Source organism: Emys orbicularis, chromosome 3 (assembly GCF_028017835.1).
Source record: "Emys orbicularis isolate rEmyOrb1 chromosome 3, rEmyOrb1.hap1, whole genome shotgun sequence".
In the NCBI taxonomy this organism is placed as follows: domain Eukaryota; kingdom Metazoa; phylum Chordata; order Testudines; family Emydidae; genus Emys; species Emys orbicularis.
In genome coordinates, this window is record NC_088685.1 from 168,428,956 (window position 1) to 168,449,249 (window position 20,294).

The 20,294-nt window shown below is 39.4% G+C and overlaps 1 protein-coding gene across 1 annotated transcript in view; it reads left to right on the forward strand.

Moving 5' to 3' along the window:
• Window positions 1-20,294, forward strand: part of USH2A (usherin) — a 578,278-nt gene that overhangs the window by 23,094 nt on the left and 534,890 nt on the right. Inside the window, exons 3-4 of the mRNA XM_065401740.1 lie at window positions 15,780-15,915; window positions 17,207-17,270. Of these exons, the coding sequence (XP_065257812.1) occupies window positions 15,780-15,915; window positions 17,207-17,270 (200 nt within the window). The remainder of the gene's footprint in view (window positions 1-15,779; window positions 15,916-17,206; window positions 17,271-20,294) is intronic.

Below are 20,294 nucleotides of genomic sequence, written 5' to 3' on the forward strand. Positions count from 1 at the left end.
CAGTCCACTTGTATCTCTGGACCAAATGTTGTAATGATTCAATTTCAATATTTTTAAAAAGTGCATTTGCCCAGTTAAGGAATTTTAATTTCAGAAGCCATCTGATCAAGATGTTGGTGCTAGGTACTCCTTGAAAAGCAATTGTCCGAGGCTGCATCTATCCTTGGAGCTATGGGTGTGATTCCCAACTCTTGTAGATGTACTTGCGCTTGCTTTCTCTGACTTAGCACGCTAAAAATAGTAATGTAGCTGGGCTAGCACAGGCCACAGCGAGCAGCGGCACAGGCTAACCGTGCCAAGGATAGACTTATGGGGTTCAGGTGGGTTTGTACTCGGCATGGCTAGCCTGTGGTGCTGCGTGCTGCTGCCCATGCTACCCCGGCTACACTACTATTTTTAGTATGCTAGCTTGAGGAGATCTTGCTCGAGTATGTCTGTATGAGGTGGGAGTCTCACTCCCAGCTCCAGGTGCAAATATACCCAAAGTGTAACAAGGAGAGTAGAAGCACAAAAGGGGTATAAGAATGAAAACGAAGGGAAGTTTAAAGTAAAAAGTGAGTTTTTTGGACTTATTTCCTTGGGGCACAGCTGTTCTGCAGACAAACACATTCTATGCTGATGTTCTGAGATCTTCCAAATTCATTAAGAGTTGAGGGTGCTTGGCATGTTGCAGCAAGATTGGACAACAATAAATATTAAGGGATTATATATACACATGTACACATACGGCTGGTATATACCAGGAGTGGCCAAACTTATTGATCCTCTGAGCCGCATACAATAAACTTCAGACGTTGAAGATCTTCAAGACACGCACAACTGGCCCCGTGGGACGGCACCTGCTAAGGTGTGGGGCTACTGCCCCAATACCCTGTCTTCCCCCCCGCTGGGCTAAAGCCCTTAGATTCCCCCTCCCTGCAGTGCAGAAGCTCCTAGTTCCACCACCCCACTACAGGGCAGAAGCCCCAAGTTCCCCACTGGCCAGTCTTGTAAGTGGAGAATTGTGGGTGAGAGCGTGGAGGGCTCCGGGAACCACACAAACTGTAAAAGAGCTGCGTGTGGCTCACAAGCCACAGCTTGGCCACGCCTGGTATATACACAAGTATATTTCACATACCTGAGTACATATGTTTATATATAATCCCTTATATTTAATCAAATTAACTTGCCATGTTTCTCATAACTTTGCTAAATTAGAATGAAATACCATGGGTTAAAATGTAGGTTCATTCATAGATCTAGATACAGTTGAACCTGTTTGTGATGAACTTGAATATATTGCAACTCCATGTACTGAATGCTGATCTAGAATAAAATTCCTGAATTATTTCAGAATATTTCTTTGTAAACTTCAATCTGCTTAAAATGAATCCCTGCTTGTGTAGTGAAATTCAACCTCACCCTGACATATTGTGTAAGTACACAGTTTGCACTTTTTTATAACTTTAAATAAATATGATTTTTAATGGCCTAAAGATGGATTTTTTTTTTAGTTTTGAGTATAATCTATTTAACATATTTATTAGACACTCAAAGCTGCCACTTTCCTTTCTCTCCAAGGAATAGGGATACAGACTTTCCTCCTTTAAGATTTTTCTTCTTCTTAAGTTTAGAGTGGCAGGAAGTGGTAATGAGGAGACAGATCTGGGTAGTATTTTGGACTAGGCTCAGACAATGGACGACAATTTGGGACAAACATGGCTTGATTTCACTTAAATATCTAGAGTGAATAGCTGAAAATTAAGGAATCCAGTTTTCCCCCCCTTGTTTTTTTCAAAACATAGGATCCTGACCTTGTTCTTGTTGAAGTCAGTAGCAAAACTCTCATTGGCTTCAATGGAAACTGAACTCGGCCCCAGTTTTGTTCCATTTGGTCTGAGAGCCCAGAAGACTTGAAGGGCACCATCTAACAGACACTGAATGTGGTTTTGGGCTTCATTTTTTTTCTTTCATTTTTCTCTTTTGTTTTGGCTGCTCCCTCGTGTTTCAGGTTTGTAGCATAGTTTGTACCAGGTTTCGGGGGCCCTGTTATATATATCTAGTGTTGTGACTGCTTAGATTGAGTACATTTTACTTTTTGCCGTGTGAATGATACACTGTAAGGTTACAATATGGAAATATGGGACTGTAGAAATCTTTTTTGAAGAGCCAAAATCCTTTCACGGCCTTTGTGTTCAGTTTGGCTACCATTAATGTATGTACATTTCTTGCATTTTTTATATTTAAAATATAATATTCAGACAATCTGGGAACAATGTGAAATTTCAAAGAACGTATAATAGCCTCATGAGGTGGCATTTTTCATTCTCTTTCTCAATGGAGATCTATAAAGACAAATGCATTTGAAACTATGATACACAGGATTTCCAGCTGAAACAGCACCAGGTACCTTGGCAGACATACCAACAAGTTGTGTTACTAGCTTAGAAGTTGCCATTGGTCTGTCAAATATTATGTAGATAAATTATCTGAGCTGGCTTGTCCTCCTGGACGTCATTCTTTGATTTTCCCCTCTGTTAACATGGCATTTGCATCTTTTTTGTCTGTTTGAGAACAAGGCCCCTGACAAATTCCTCATGACATATGCAGAGAGGCTCTTTTATGTTAAAAGTGACGTGTGTCTTGTTCTCATATGTTTGCTACATAAATTAATTATCTCTTGCCAAGCGTTAGATCTGCCAAGTTCCCTCTGTGTTGTCTCAATTTTCATTCCAACTCAAAAATTAAAATGCAAAGAGCAAAAGATTAACCACTCTATTCTTTCATCTATGGGGCTGTATGCTTTGCTTCAGAAAGAGAGCACTGAGAGATTTTGGTGTACGTAAAAATCTTGCTGTAACGTCATCCCTGGTATATTGTACTTGTTCTTGACCATTTCACTCTACTAGAGTTTGTAGCTCACTAGGTATATAATGCATTATTATGCAGTTGTGAGGGGTGAATAGGCTTCATGAGGCTGTATAAGCAGACACTGCATTGGGACAGTCAGTTCTGGGAGTGATTTGATCTGGTAAGGAAGATGGTGTGTGATGGATGAGGTGGTATGGAGCTGTTTAGGGGTGGGTATCCCATCCGAATGAGCTCCAGAGGGCTAGGACCCCAGCATTGAGGCTGTGGAGGTTACTGCAACTGTGGAGCTTCTAGAGCAGGGGTCGGCAACCTTTCAGAAGCGGTGTGCCGAGTCTTCATTTATTCACTCTAATTTAAGGTTTTGCGTGCCAGTCATACATTTTAACGTTTTTATAAGTCTATAATCTATAACTAAACTATGGTTGTATGTAAAGTAAATAAGGTTTTTTAAAATGTTTAAGAAGCTTCATTTAAAATTAAATTAAAATGCAGAGCCCCCCAGACCGGTGGCCAGGACCCGGGCAGTGTGAATGCCACTGAAAATCAGCTCGCGTGCCACCTTTGGCACGCGTGCCATAGGTTGTTTACCCCTGTTCTAGAGTAACCATTGTGTAGCTGCTGAAGGGGCTAGAAGAAAGGAACCAGGTGGGATGTTTATATTCTGTTTACTTTGCTGAGAGAGTATTAGGATATATCCTTCCTTCCCTTTCTGACTGCTTAGGTTTGTGGGAAGGGATATTAGTCCCAGTGGGCCCTGGACTGAGTGCCAAATTTACAGTACTGTGTTTCTGTAGAGAAGGAAGAAGCAGCAGGCTTATAAGGAAAAGGGCACCTTAAAGGAAGAAATAAAAATGAGTAATACAAAATAAGAGTGTGTGACTGATGCTGAAAAGAAAAATAAGAAGCAAGAAAAGGAGGCAGGGGAAAAAAGCCTTGGACAGAGGGAAGAATGGTTTTACAGAAAATGTGTAAATGAAGGAAACTGACTCAGTGAAAAGAAAGAGTTGACATGAAACAAAATGATCTCAGCTGCTCCCGATGCATCACTTTAGTGGCACATTGGGACCCAAGGGTTGTCAATATGCAAAGAGGAACACAAAATTTTAGGGTCAGTGGGCTGTACTTGGGTTAATATAGCCCTGGTCACAGGTGAAAATGAGTTTGCTGGTCTCATTCTACTCTCTAATATCATAAAACTGCCATGTAGCCTGGCACAATTCAATGCAACCAGCAGCCTCTACTCATGAGAGGGAAAATAGCATGAGATTTGAAGACTAGGATTGACTGTATTGACAGATCTCTGAGTGTCTCATTGCCATGCTTTGCCTATTCACGCCAATGTCATTTGGCCTCTCGCTTTCAGGAGCACAGAATTCACCCACAGCTTTAAAAAGATCAAAATACTAAAAAATATGTAAACGTTCTAAATAAATACCCCATCTGTAACCATTGCCGTTGTGCAAGGAAACATCTAAGTACATAACCTACATCTCTCTCATTTTTTGATGTGTAAATGTCCATTAGTGTGTCTTTTATTGTTAACTATTATGCCTGTGCTCAGTAGCTGTTTTTCCAGAAGGTGGGGTGATGTGAACCTGTGTATCAGAGGACAGAATCAACCCCTAATGGTAAAATATGCTATCTATCTTCCTACATGTAGGCAAAAGTAACATTTTTAGACCTGCTGAAGGTGAAAAAAATGTACACTCGAGTTTAGACTGTTGTAGCAGCATCGCTAATTTGCTCCTCCATCTATTATATCTTCATCTGTTGTCATCAGTGACCGCTGCTGATTTGTTGTCTCTATTAAAGTATGCAAGGAAGCCATAGGCCTGTCATTTTTGTCATATCCTTAATCTGTTTTATCACCTTGGGAAAAATGTCTTGATACACTGTCCATTTCTGTATAGTGAGCTTCTTGAGAGAGCTCCTGATGTGTACAGTGTTCACAATGCATCTAAGAGAGTTGGGGAAGCTTACTACTTAGTCAAAGAATATGAGTTCAGGAAAAGGCCATACATTGGAAATATCCACTAGAAGAAACATACAAAATTACATGATGCGGAACAGTTGTAAGGGAATATGGTGTACTGATTTAAAGTTGGTAGTTTGGGAGACGTGACTACCACTGGTTAACTGCATGACCTTGAGCAAATCACTAGACAAATTCTGCTTTCACTTACACCAGTGTAAATCCAGAGTAATTTGATTGACTTCAATAGACTTGAAGATTTTTATCAGCATAACTGAGATGAAAATTTGGCCCTAAACCACCATGTGCCTCAGTTTGCCCATCTGAGACATGAGTATAACCATATTTTTTTACCTCATAAATGTATGGTATGGCTCAGTTAATTACTGTTTGTAATCTGCTTTGAAATCCTTGGAATTTATATAAGTGCACAATTTTCTTATTAACAGTATTGCTAGTCCTGAGGAATTTCTAGTACGTAATTGAGAGCTATTTAACGGATGAACTAAATTAATTTGGAGACTATCTCAACATGCTCCCAGCTCCCAATTGGTCTGAAATTAGGGGAAAGTGTTCGCTTCCTTTTCTTATCTGACACACAAACAGATTTTTCATTTTTACATCTTGCGAACACCTAATGTTCATAATGGCTCCATTCACTGCTTTACAGTCAGGTAGCAGGTGCATTTGCAATTTGTTTTTCCCTACAGCAATAAGCCAGTTGCAGTACCCCCAGGGTCCTGAGCATATATCATGGTTTACTGGTGTGCTTCCTGATTGGAGACAGTGGCTGTCCATAGCAACATGGGTGTGTCCCCTCCGCACTGGGTTCTACAAATGTCATGTTGTCCCTGTCACCTGAGACTTTCTTGGGTGGGCATAGCTGATCCTGGGTTGGAGACTGCAGTTGAACCTGCAGCCATCAGTAAATTGACTGGTTAGGCTTGGTGTCATTTAGCCTGACTGGCTAGTGGAAGGTTTATTATTTTCCTCTGCTTATAAGAGGTTCTACCTATTGCAAAAGCCCTCTTTCCTGATCTATATGCCAGGGAAGAGGCCCTTCTAGTTTTCCCGTGTATCTTACCAGACAATGTGGTATGGTTGTTAGAGCAATAGACTGAGGTAAAACATTAGAATTAAAATTCTGTCCTATGGAAATTAGGAACTATGGTGAGACATTAAAAAGAATGTATTTTTAACAAGTAAAAGGAAACATTCCTTTTAGAGTATCAGAAATAAGAACAGAAGAACAACCATACTGGGTCAGACCAAAGGTCCATCTAGCCCAGTACCCTGTCTTCTGACACTGGCCAATACCAGGTGCCCCAGAGGGAATGAACAGAACAAGTAATCATCAAGTGATCCATCCCCTGTCACCCATTCCCAGCTTCTGGCAAACAGAGGCTAGGGACACTATCCCTGCCCATCCTGGCTAATAGCCATTGATGGACCTATCCTCCATGAATTTATCTAGTTCTTTTTTGAACCCTTCACAACATCCTCAGGCAAAGAGTTCCACAGATTGACTGCGTTTTGTGAAGAAATACTTCCTTTTGTTTGTTTTAAACCTGCTGCCTATTAATTTCATTTGGTGACCCCTAGTTCGTGTGTTATGAGAAGGTGTAAATAACACTTCCTTATTTACTTTTTCCATACCAGTCATGATTTTATTAGACCTCTATCATATCCCCCCCTTAGTCATCTCTTTTTCCAAGCTGAAAAGTCCCAATCTTATTAATCTTTCCTCGTAAGGAAGCTGTTCCATACCCCTAATCATCTTTGTGCCCTTTTCTGAATCTTTTCCAATTCCACTATATCTTTTTTGAGATGGGTCAACCACATCTGCATTCAGTGTTCAAGATGTGGGCTTACCATGGATTTATATAGAGGCTATATATTTTCTGTCATCTTATCTATTCCTTTCTTAATGATTCCCAACATTCTCTTTGCTTTTTTGACTGTCTCTGCTCAGTGAGTGGATGTTTTCAGAGAACAATCCACAATGACTCCAAGATCTCTTTCTTGAGTGGTAACAGTTAATTTAGACCCCATCATTTTATATGTATAGTTGGGATTATGTTTTCCAGTGTGCATTACTTTGCATTTATCAACATTGACTTTCATTTGCCATTTTATTGCCCAGTCCCCCAGTTTTGTGAGATCCCTTTGTTACTCTTGTCAAGTATCAGGGGGTAGCCGTGTTAGTCTGTATCTACAAAAACAACAAGGAGTCTGGTGGCACCTTAAAGACTAACAGATTTATTTGGGCATAAGCTTTCGTGGGTAAAAACCTCACTTCTGTTTTTACCCACGAAAGCTTATGCCCAAATAAATCTGTTAGTCTTTAAGGTGCCACCAGACTCCTTGTTGTTTTTGTTACCCTTTGCAGTCTGCTTTGGACTTAACTATCTTGAGTAGTTTTGTATCCTCTGCAAATTTTGCCACCTCACTGTTTACCCCTTTTTTCAGATCATTTGTCAATATGTTGAATAGTATTGGTCCCAGTACAGACCCCTTGGGGACACCACTATTTACCTCTCTCCATTCTGAAAACTGACCATTTATTTCTACCCTTTTTTCCCTATCTTTTAACCACTTACTGATCCATAAGATGACCTTCTATCTTATCCCATGACAGCCTAATTTAGAGACATGGTGGGTAATGTGGTGTCTTTTATTGGATCAACTTCTGTTTGCCTCTTTTACCAACGTTCAACCTCTACAGAGCTCTTCTTCAGGACTTTTTGTAAGTTTTTCTTCTGGCAAAAATTCCAATAGGACACACAGTAGCTTTCTGATAGTACTTATGGTAAAGCAGGTACTTATTTAAAGCATATAAAACATAGACTATGAGCTGTTTGGGGCAGAAACCATCTGTTTGTACAGTTGCTTGCAGAATGGGGCCCTGGTCTATGACTGGAGTGTCTATGCTCTACGGCAATACAAATAATATAAGTAATTTTTTATTTAATGGAACCTAAAGATTTCTATTCTCTTGCTCTCTTCTTGACTCTTCCCCCCCTTCCCCCCCCATATTCATATTTTTATCAGGGTATTTCATGGTTGGGTTCGTCGGTGGGGAGTGCTAAGGCAGAGATTTATTTCTACTATACGGCCTTGTCGACACATGAAAATTTTACTGATTTAACTAAACCAAAATAAGAGTGGCCACACAAGACACACACACGCGCTAATTTAACTAAACCAGTTTCTAAACAGATTTAGTTAAAGGGATACAATTTTCTTGGGTAGAGGAGTCCAATAATACAGTTCACCACCTCTTGTAAAAGTAGTTCCGTTGTTTTGCTTTGTATAATAATGTCAGTTTGAGTGACAGCTTTGTATGCATACATAAAAACATTATATGCTACATATTGTATGTATATAGTACTCTAATGTCTTTGAAGTTCAGTCAGTATTGTTACCCCTGGGACAAAAGTTTGTGTATTCAATTCCCGGTACATAAGGACTTGGGTTTATGCATGGAAGGCCAGCAGCATGGTCTAGATTGGAGTCAAGATACCTGGGTTGTCTTATGCATTCTGACAGGGACTCACTGTGTGAACATGCCTGCACTACTTAAATTTTCTACAACTCGGTTTTCTCGTCTGTAGAACACGGTCATAATTACTTCCCTTTGTTGAGTACTTTGGGCAGTGAAAGTACTATAGAAGTACAACGTACTTTTATTACCATTATGCCTAAAGCTGACATTCCAGTGTGATACTAGGCATATGATATATTGTTAGGTCCCATCCACTTAATGGAAACAATTGTTGATCTTCGTTGTGACCTATCCCATGTTGCAGTTATATTACATTATAGTTATAGCACAATAATAGTCCATGTATGTCAGTAAAATGTGTTACAGCTCTGCATGGTCAAACCCATGATTCAGAACTATTGTTAAATTCAGTTTTTTGGACAATGTGGCTGGGTCTTCAGGAGGAACAGATCTTCAAATGAGATAATATTTAGCATTTATAATGCATTTTTTAATCTTACCTCATTTTACGACCGTTGGGCCAGATTAACTTCATGCAAACCGCACTTCTTTGAACCAGCCTGACCCTCTGCCCCCATGGGGGATTTACCCCAGGGAGGGCAGGTGACCATACTTCTTGTTTTCTTGGAGTTTCTGGATGCCGAGGTCAGTTTTAATCATAGCTGGGGCTTTATGAAAACCTCACTAGTGCAGACTTTAAGAGGGATGCTTATCCCCCATCTCACTGGACAGCCCATTGCTGAGGCTGTGCAGGATAATTACAGGCCCTCCACTAAAGGAGAGGTTTTGGGCACCTTGCACCACCAGTTTCCTGCTACGTGGATTTTCCACTGCCCCTTTTTTTTTTTTTTTGGTCTTTGTATCAAACTCAGCACAGTTTCAAGGTGAATCTAGCTCAGTAACTAACTATTCCTCACAACCTACCTGTACAGTGCTTTAGTGAATATTTAACAGATTGGGACAGTTGTCGGAGCTGGGATTAGAATTCTGGCAGTACAGGTCTCAGGTCCTGTGCTCTGTAAAACCATGAGGCCACACTTCGACTCCTCTCTCCATCTCTTCCTGCTCTCTTGGGGGAAATTAAAGATCGAATAGAACTTTATTGATAGCAGAATAGGGGGATAATCCTGTTGTCCTGGGCATCTGACAGTAAAAATAGTTTATTTTCAAGGTTTTGTATATAATGTAATGCTCCTGGGGAGGACACTTTAAATAATCACATCAAACAGTCAATTCAGTTCCCACCTTTCTTCTTCTTTAGCTTAGTTTATATAGACACCAAAGTTGGAGACATTCCCCTCCTCCGACACTGGAGAGCCACTGGGATTTTTTTATACCACACATGGTTCCCCTCCTACAATTTCTTTCTCTGTCAAGTATTCATACCCCCTTTAATAACCAGCAGGGGGATCATCACATTGAGCTACTGCCAAATGCATAATGACTGCTGCCTTAGCTGTACACAGTCACTGCACTACTGATATCCAGTTCAGCACTGTAAAGTGCTTAGGGCTACTTTGGGAATGTGCTATATTAAACCCAACTATTCTAAATCCTATTTAATATAAAGAGGTTGCAGCAGGGGGAGTGGGAAAGCTGGCGAGAGATTTGAGATTGTATTAATCTATTTTTACTATATAAAATATCTAATCATTTAAGGTCCAATTCTGCCAATAGTCCCACTGATTTCCTATAGCAATACTTGTAGAATAAGGTACTACTCAGGGCAAAATAAATGTGGCAGAATTGGGTCCTAGAAGAATTGAGATAGCAAATTTGTAATGAGCTGATGGAGCTGAGAACTGGCCTACTCACCCCCAAGTACAGATGTTATTACCATGAAAACAGAAAATAAAAAACATGCTTCATATCTGACTCAAAATAAAGGTGCACTTAAACTTGTAAAAAGACAACATTTTTATTTGAATGATATGACAGAGCTGTCACAGGAGTGTTACCTGCTATAAAGAAAGCTTAAGAATTATTACCTTTATTAGACCAGTGACACTGAGCTTTAGCCATACATTTCTAAGTTCTATCCCTCTACAGAGACAATTTTCTTTTCTTAAATAAACTGTCATGCTAGTGTTAATATATTGTTGGCTCCCTCATACTCTGAGAATACTGCTGATATAAAACATGTATATGTTAGATTGGTAATAGTATCTTTAGTGTAGCTGACTAGAACAAATGTGTTTCCCTCATGGCTGTGCTAATGTGATAAAGGAAAATTGGCTGTTCATCAGCTTTTGGCTGGGTAAAGACAGTAGAGATGGAACCACATTCTTTTTTATGCATTAATACAACTGAGAACTTTTCACTAGTTATATTTCATGTGCCTGCATGTTGTGCAAAGATGTTGTAAAACATGAGATAATGCTACAAATAACAAAGTAGAAAAGCCTGTATCTTTTATAATGATAACAGTCAAACACCAAATGACAGTAAAAGGCTGTAAAAAATGTGATGCAACCCCTCCCTGCAGTTCAACCACCACACACACACACGCACTCTCTCACATACAGGGCATTGGCTGTTTAAAGGCTTTGTATTAAATTAAATAAGATCTTCCTGCATTTGGGTCATGGATGTGTCAACACAGAAAGCTAACTTAAAATGAAAGTGATGTGCTTAGAGTGGGGAAACCCATATGCAAGAACTTTTTGAACAAATCTCGATGCCTAGTAATTATGACGATAACCTTCCAATTTTTTTTCAGTGGAAGGGCAATAAATCCTTGTCTAAATTTGGGAAATATTGACTGCATCTGGAAATAACAATAATAAAACTCAGCATGTATATTTATTTTAAAGTATAATTTAAGGGAAATAAATTTTCTCCATAAAATCAATTTTCTATTCATTTCACATTTTCTTTCTTAAAATACTAATAGAATCATGGTGCCTGAAGCACCGATGATAATCACTCAAGCTTAGATTTATAGATAACTGTGGCTGTTTATCTTGGTCAGAATTTGAAAGGTTTTGTTGGTGGAATAGCATTCTGAATGCTCATTCTCTGATTTTCAAAATGAATTTTTCAGGGTCTCGCCTTCCTTTTGCACCAAATTGCGTTGGCTCATAAGCCTTTTGTTTGGCCTCACACACCCCTTGTTCTTAAAGATGCAATTATTCCAGCCCTATTTGATTTGATTAGAGTGGATCTCAAGGCAGGCTAGAGCACTCCAGCTTCTCTTAGCCTCTATCAGTAGAGACGATTCACCAGGCATCCATTTAAGTTCATGATTACCTGTTTCTTCAAAATGGAAATAACATTCTGGCAACAACAAAATAATGTTTTGAAATCTGACACTCTCCAAACCATCATTTGAAATAAACCTCACACAAACAAAATACAGTTAAAATCTGATAATTCCTGGTTTGAATGTTCTTGCGAATAAATCACTCACATAAATAAAGAAGGTTTTTCAATAAAGTTTATTCATTGTATTTATTAATGAAGTGAGCTATCCGGGCGAGTTTGAACATTTTGAATGAGTTGCATTTAATATATTTAATTAAGTTAGGGAAATATGGCTATAAGGCAATGAAACTGGTATGTGGTTTCCTTTCCCGTGTGTCTGACCTTATTTTTCAGATTAAATTTTTGAATTCCATAAAATCACACCTAGAAGCCTGCTGTGTTATAAATTCTTTCTAATTTCATGTAACTTATACGCTAATTCAGAACAGTCCTAACAGAAAAAAGCTCAGTGTCTTCTGAATTACTAGGACTGGGAGACTGCCACTAAATATTTCTCTGAATATTAACTCAAATTTAACATGAACTGGCAAGAAAAAGAATGCTTGCAGAAATCACTGCCTGGAGTGAAGACTGTCTGCATAGACATCCCCTAGTGTAGGGGAATCTCCAGTGGGTACAGAGTAGGTTTAGCTAGCACTCCTTGCAGCCACTGACGAAAGGGGCATATCGGGGTTGGAAGGTATGTTGGAGGAATGTCAGAGGCCTGTTTGAATGTGTTGTGCTTGCTTTGCCATACTAAGCTGGTGGATGGTCCTTTGGGGTCCATATTAGATGGTGCAAATTAGAGAAGCCCCCAGACTGCCCCAACTTGTGTTCAGAGCCTGGGAGAGAATCAAGGAGTCATAACAGGCTGCCTGATGCCACCACCTCATCTCCAAATTTGGCCCCACATTTCAAACCTGTATGCATGATTATTTGTGGTAAGCAACTTTTAAATAGCCCAGGAAGTGATCTAAACAAGGGACTGACCATATACTTGGTGAATCCCCACAGTCACATGCATACACTTCATGTAAAATCACTATGGTAATGACAGAAAAATGACAGTAAATCAGTGCATTTGGTATATTTTATGTTATCGTATATTTAATGGGATACTATTTGACACATCAAGAGGGCTAACTTTCCCCAAACACTTTGCTATATACCAGGCACAGAGCCACTCTAGGAAGAGAGACCAGTGTCTAACCATATACTTTACAACAAGGATTGGGCTCCAGTAGTGCAAACATTTATTCATATGTGTAACTTTATTCATCTCACTTTTCTAGGAATGAAGACTTGGCAAAATTTTGCGTGGCTCAGAAAAGAAAAGGTTGCAAGCCTATATGACACACACCCAGTTGCAACTAAGCAACATAGTTTGAGTTCTGAATGTCGAGTATTGTGTACTATCAGCAAACTGTTTGTGATTAGTCTTTGGAGTAAAAGGCAAAAAGTTAGTTAATTGAGGAAATTGTGATCTGCTCATAGTTATTCTGTGAACAGAAAAAGGAGGCTAAATTAATCTAGTAAAGTATTTGTTCCAAATTATTCACTCAGCTCTATAAATTAAAGGGAACGGTTTGCAGTGCTTCATTTATCAATAAAGTAGGGCTGTCAAGTGATTAAAAAATTAATCGTGATTAATCGCGCGATTAAAAAGTTAATAGCGATTAATTGTGCGATTAATCGCACTGTTAAACAATAATAGAATACCATTTATTTAAATATTTTTGGATGTTTTCCACATTTTCAAATATTATTTCAATTACAACACAGAATATAAAGTGTACAGTGCTCACTTTATATTTATTTTTATTTCAAGTGTTTGCACTGTAAAAAAACCAAAAATAGTATTTTTCAATTCACCTAATACAAGTACTATAGTGCAATCTCTTTATCATGAAAGTTGAACTTACAAATATAGAATTATGTACAAAATAACTGCATTCAAAAATAGAACAATGTAAAATTTTAGAGCTTGCAAGTCCACTCAGTCCTACTTCTTGTTCAGCCAATCGCTCAGATAAATTTGTTTACATTTGCAGGAGATAATACCGTCCGCTTCTTGTTTACAATGTCACCTGAAAGTGAGAACAGATGTTCTCATGGCACTGTTGTAGCCGGCGTTGCAAGATATTTACGTGCCAGATGCGCTAAAGATTCATGTGTCCCTTTATGCTTCAACCACCATTCCAGGGAACATGCGTCCATGCTGATGATGGGTTCTGCTCAAAAACCATCCAAAGCAGTGTGGACTGATGCTTGTTCATTTTCATCATCGAGTCAGATGCCACCAGCAGAAGATTGATTTTCTTTTTTGGTGGTTCGGGTTCTGTAGTTTCCACATTGGAGTGTTGCTCTTTTAAAACTTCTAAAAGCATTCTCTCTATCTCCTCCCTCTCAGATTTTGGAAGGCATTTCAGATTCTTAAATCTTGGGTCGAGTGCTGTAGCCATCTTTACAAATCTCACATTGGTACCTTCTTTGCATTTTGTCAATTCCTCAGAGAAAGTGTTCTTAAAATGAACAACATGTGCTGGGTCATCATCTGAGACTGCCATAACATGAACTATATGGCAGAATGTAGATAAAACAGAGCAGGGGTCGTACAATTCTCCCCTAAGGCGTTCAGTCACAAATTTAATTAATTATTTTTTTAATGAGCATCATCAGCATGGAAGCATGTCCTCTGGAATGGTGGCTGAAGCATGAAGGGACACGTGAATGTTTAGCACATCTGGCACGTAAATACCTTGCAGTGCTGGCTACAGAAGTGCCATGCAAATGCCTGTTCTCACTTTCTGGTGACATTGTAAATAAGAAGAAGAGGACAGCATTATCTCCTGTAAATGTAAACAAACTTATTTGTCTTAGCGATTGGCTGAACAAGAAGTAGGACTGAGTGGACTTGTAGGCTCTGAAGTTTGACATTGTTTTGTTTTTCAGTGCACTTATATAACAAAAAAAAATCTACATTTGTAAGTTGCACTTTCAGGACAAAGAGCACTACAGTACTTGTATGAGGTGAATTGAAAAACACTATTTCTTCTGTTTATCATTTTTACAGTGCAAATATTTGTAATCAAAATATACACTCTGATTTCAGTTACAACACAGAATACAAGATATATATGAAAATGTAGAAGAACATCCAAAATATTTAATAAATTTCTATAGGTATTCTCTTGTTTAACAGTGCGATTAAAACTGCGATTAATCGCGATTAATTTTTTTGAGTTAATCGCGTGAGTTAACTGTGATTAATTGACAGCCCTACAATAAAGTAAACTTTTTAAACTGTGCACCAGATTCTGGCTCAGGTCTGGGTTTGATCCCCATGAATGCCTGATTAGGCACCTCTGTGCTCTTGTATTCTTGTCAGACCTATTTTTTCCAGTATACAAGCCTAACACATTCATGCAACTTCTGTTTACTTTAAATTGTAGATGGTAAAAAATAAAAAAATAAATCATAGTTTTAAATTCAGGGTTTTCTCATGGTTAGCACAAAGGACTCTTGAAATCTATGTACCACCTGTACCACTTTGTGTGTTGACCATTGGCTAGTCATTTAAATTCATTGGGCCTCTCTTTACGCATCTTTAAAAGGAGGATGATATATCACAAGCATGTCACATAATTAGTTAATGTTTGTAAAGTGCTTTAAGATCCTTGGATGTAATGTGGAAAGTAGTAATTATTATTTTAATTACTGTTCTGTACAGTGAAGGAAGGATACCCTCAGTACTCTGAGAAAGATGTATTGAAATGTCCTCCCCATCAAGGAAAAATACTAATAGGATTATGGTGTGTGAAGCCCTGATCTTAAAATGAAGAAATACCTAGGCATTACAGTAAAATTGGGAATGGAGTGATAACCTTGACTCTGCATTTCCTTGGTTTGTTTGTTGATTCAATCAGACAGATCCCTTAATATTAATTCATTGTAGCTTTTTGTTTGCTTTGACCATTATGATACTTTTCTAGTCTATGTTTCTGACATGTTTGTTACCTAGATTACTAGTGGGAAGATTAGTTAGTAAATATGGAAAACAAGCCAGGGAATTTAAAAGATATCAAGAAAGTAAAAAAACTCCCTTATTTCGTTCAAAATGGTTAATCAATAATAGATGCAATTAGTACAAAATTCAAAATGATTATTTCTAATGAACCTTTATTTGCCTCTTTATATATATCTTTGTAGGTTCATCACACCAAAATCAGTTTCTTTGTAGATGGTTTGGAGGATGACAACACTGCTTTTGATTCAAGAATACTTGGTGGACCAATTGCAGACCTTGCTGCTGACGGGGCACTGCAAATTGGGCAAAGTTTCAGTGGTAAGTTCTGCAGTATTTTAGCACTGTATGCTCAGCATTCAAAGTATTATATGCTTGATGTGTGTCTAAAACCATGGTAAGTAGCTCTGCAAGCTAATTTTCAGTGATGTAATGCATATTGAAAGGGTACATAAAGCTAGGCACACGGCTCCATGCAACAAAAAATGCCCATTAGTAAATGGTATTCCTCAGAAACTTGGCACCAAAACAGAGGTGCCTGGATGATGGCATAATAGGTCATGGAGATTATCACAGCCAGGTAGATTTTTTTCAGCATGTTCTAGAAACCAGGTATCTAACATGGCAAGTATCTCCCACTGCATTTCAGAATAAATATGCCAAATCTGTGTACTTATCTGGACTGTTTGTAGCAAGTAGACAACTTTCCTTTCCTGAGCCAGGAAGAGAACTCAAGTTTCCTGATGCCTAATATTCCTCTGCTTTCTATCAAATACTCATGAAAGCTACTCCCAAAGTGTGGGGTTCCTCAGCCTTCACTAATGACTGGTTCACATAGATAACAACTTACTACTGCTACCAGTCCTTCCTTTCAGACTACATCATGATTTATAGAGCTCTACATCAGTCTACATTCAGAATTAGACAAATTCTACATCATTGTATGAACAGTGCAAAATCCGGGTACTGTTAGTTTGTGGCTCTCTTCAATTCTGTACGATGATGAATTGGCCCTGTGGACAAAAAAGGTACCACTGATCCAGAACATATTGTAATTTGGAACTAACTCCTAAATATATCTGTGTCTGTCTTAAACAGAGTTATTTTGTTATTGGGCAACCAAGAAAAGTAATTTTCCATCCTACTTTTAAAAACTCTTAAAATGTCTGGAAATGTCTTCTGTTGTCATTCTAACTTTTGAATACTATCAACCTAATGACTGTATAAAGGAAAGGAATATTTTAAATACCTTTTATCTTTATTTTATAAATTGATAGGTACAGTTGTACCTACTGTATCTCTTCTCTAATTAGAGGTGGCACATAGACTGGCTCATTACTTCTGTCTAATGAGCCGGTCCCTGTGCCACCTCTCTAATCAGAAAAGAGAGAGGTACAAAATGTTCCTATAAAGTTATTATAAATCATTCTTTTTATCAAAAATTTAATTCACTGCCCTCTATAGTTTTGTCCACATCCAAGATGGTTTCATTCATGGGAGGTAATTGTGCAAGAGAGATCACTATGTGCTGAATAAAAGGTGCTTTCATGCAGTGTAGAGTTGATTTCTGGTTGATGGAATTAGATTATTTATTTATAATATATTTTCATAGGTTTAGAGCAGTTTGTTGGAAGAATGCAAGATTTTCGATTGTACCAAGTGGCACTTACAAACAGGTAACAAAACAAAACAAAAAAACCCTGTTGTTCTTGGTAAAACCTAGGAGTATGATGAGAGAGAGGAAGAATACATAATGGTAAATTTGTTCCCCAAAATACAGGGCTTTTTTGATATTCTCCTTAAAAGATGGTTACTTTTGTGGTCATATTTTACTGGGAATGGATTCAACAGGGCTGTTCGTATCAAACAGGCTTTGAGACGAGATCAGTCATGGGTGGAATGTTAGATATCAATTGTGCTTTTCAGATGTTTTTAAAATATATACAGTGACTTCTAATACTAGATAGTCATACTGTGATATCCTTCGTGTTTATATGTTGTTATTGTTGCAACCTGGCCTAGTACCCCACTGTACAGTTACCCAGTCTGTGGCGAGTAGACCCCATTGCTGTGTCTCACGTGCTCCCAAGCCAACAGGGTCAGGGTAAAGTCTAATCCCTTTTTTGTTTCTGGGTCTGTACACTCCCGTGCTCAGACCGCTGGTCTGAGATGCTTTCCTGGGACATGTGGCACCACTCAACCATTCTAGACCCTGAACTCAGTGTCTGAGACTTTCCAAGCACCTGCAGTTGCTTATACACACACCCCAGAGCTCCACCTGGGGCTGTGGGTACTCCAGGCTTCTAATTTAACTCCTTTGGGGACAAAGTGGCAGGTAAGCAAGGAATGCAGGTTTAGCAAAAAAAATTCTTAACTACAGAAACTTTGCTGTTGAAGCCCTCAAGAGTTACAGAAATTTTGAAAACAAAAATCCTTAGAGCACAATCCCCTGGTTTGATCTCGCCTCTTCTTGTGAGTCTGAGGTTTGTTAGTATTCCAGGCTAGACAGAGACCCTTCTGCTCTCACTCTCCTGAAAGTCCTCCTTGCATGTGGGGATGGTCTGTCTCCTTGTCCAGAGCAGTACTCAGTTCTGAAGGAGACCTCTGTCTCTGCCATGTGTTTCACTGGGAAATTCTCAACCACCCTCCAGTCATGTATGCTCCACCTCCATGCAGGCCCCTCAGTAGAAAGTCCATTACTCCATGTCGCTGAGCCAACAGTTGGGGCACAGTCAAAGTTGATGGCCCCAGATTGCAATCTGGATGACCTCTCAGTGATTGTCCTGCGATGAGGTATCAATCATCTTATCTGGAAGGTCAGCCATCTGGAAATACATTACAATAGGCTGCCCTTAGGCAAGAATAGACATGGGTGCAAGGCATAATAGAAAATGAGTTCATAATTCAATACAGACCTATCCCTACACTGCCACAATCACATTGGCTATATATTCTCTCAAGGAAATCCTTGCTGTTTCCCATGAAATAAAAATTAGATTAATTCAGCCAAACATATCATATTCTAAACTGTTTATCTGATTTTAAATAATCCTTAAATCAGCATCCAATTTTGTGGGTATAGTGGCCACAAACGAATGAACCCAAAATACCGTGCCCAGAATTAACTGCAGATGCAGATGATAGATAGTGGTGGACATGATATACCTTAACTTTAGTAAAGCTTTTGATACGGTCTCCCACAGTAATCTTGCCAGTAAGTTAAAGTAGTATGGATTGCATGAATGGACTATCAGGTGGATAGAAAGCTGGCTAGATCATCAGGCTCAATGAGTAGTGATCAATGGCTCGATGTCTAGTTGGCAGCTGGTATCAAGCGGAGTGCCCCAGGGGTCAGTACTAGGGCTGGTTTTGTTCAACATCTTCATTAATGATCTGGATGATGGGATGGATTGCACCCTTAGCAAGTTTGCAGATGACACTAAGCTGGGGAGGGAGGTAGATACACTGGAAGGTAGGGATAGGGTCCAGAGTGACCTAGACAAATTGGAGGATTGGGCCAAAAGAAATCTGATGAGGTTCAACAAGGACAAGTGCAGAGTCCTGCACTTAGGACGGAAGAATCCCATGCACTGCTACAGGCTGGGGACTGACTGGCTAAGTGACAGTTCTGCAGAAAAGGACCTGGGGATTACTGTGGAAGAGAAGCTGGATATGAGTCAACAGTGTGCCCTTGTTACCAAGAAGAATAATGGCATATTGGGCTGCATTAGTAGGAGCATTACCAGCAGATCGAGGGAAGTGATTATTCCCCTCTATTCGGCACTGGTGAGGCCACATCTGGAGTATTGCATCCAGTTTTGGGCCCCCCACTACAGAAAGGATGTGACAAATTGGAGAGAGTCCAGTGGAGGGCACATGATTTATGAGGAGATGCTGAGGGAACTGGGGTTATTTAGTCTGCAGAAGAGAAGAGTGAGGGGGGATTTGATAGCAGCCTTCAACTACCTAAAGGGGGGTTCCAAAGAGGATGGAGCTCGGCTGTTCTCAGTGGTGGCAGATGACAGAACAAGAAGCAATGGTCTCAAGTTACAGTGGGGGAGGTCTAGGTTGGATATTAGGAAACACTGTTTCACTAGGAGGGTGGTGAAGCACCAGAATGGGTTACCTAGGGAAGTGGTGGAATCTCCATCCTTAGAGGTTTTTAAGGCACGGCTTGACAAAGCGCTGGCTGGGATGATTTAGTTGGTGTTGGTCCTGCCTTGAGCAGGGGGTTGGACTAGATGACCTCCTGAGGTCTCTTCCAATCCTAATCTTCTATGATAGCTGGCATATCAGGTGATTATATACTCAGATATTCAAAAGTATATCTTTGAATATCTGAGTATATAAGGGGGGGAGGGATAGCTCAGTGGTTTGAGCATTGGCCTGCTAAACCCAGGGTTGTGAGTTCAATCCTTGAGGGGGCCACTTAGGGATCTGGGGCAAAATCAGTACTTGGTCCTGCTAGTGAAGGTAGGGGGCTGGACTCGATGACCTTTCAAGGTCCCTTCCAGTTCTAGGAGATGGGATATCTCCATTAATTTATTTTATTTATTTATTTAGTATCCACTAATTTTGGGTGCCTCAGCTTTTGGGTAACCTACCTGAGAGCTAGGGCCTGATTTCATCTGCCAAAGAAGTCAATGGGAACTGTATGTGGTCAGTGTCCTTTGAAATCAGTGTCTAGTTGGGTAACCACA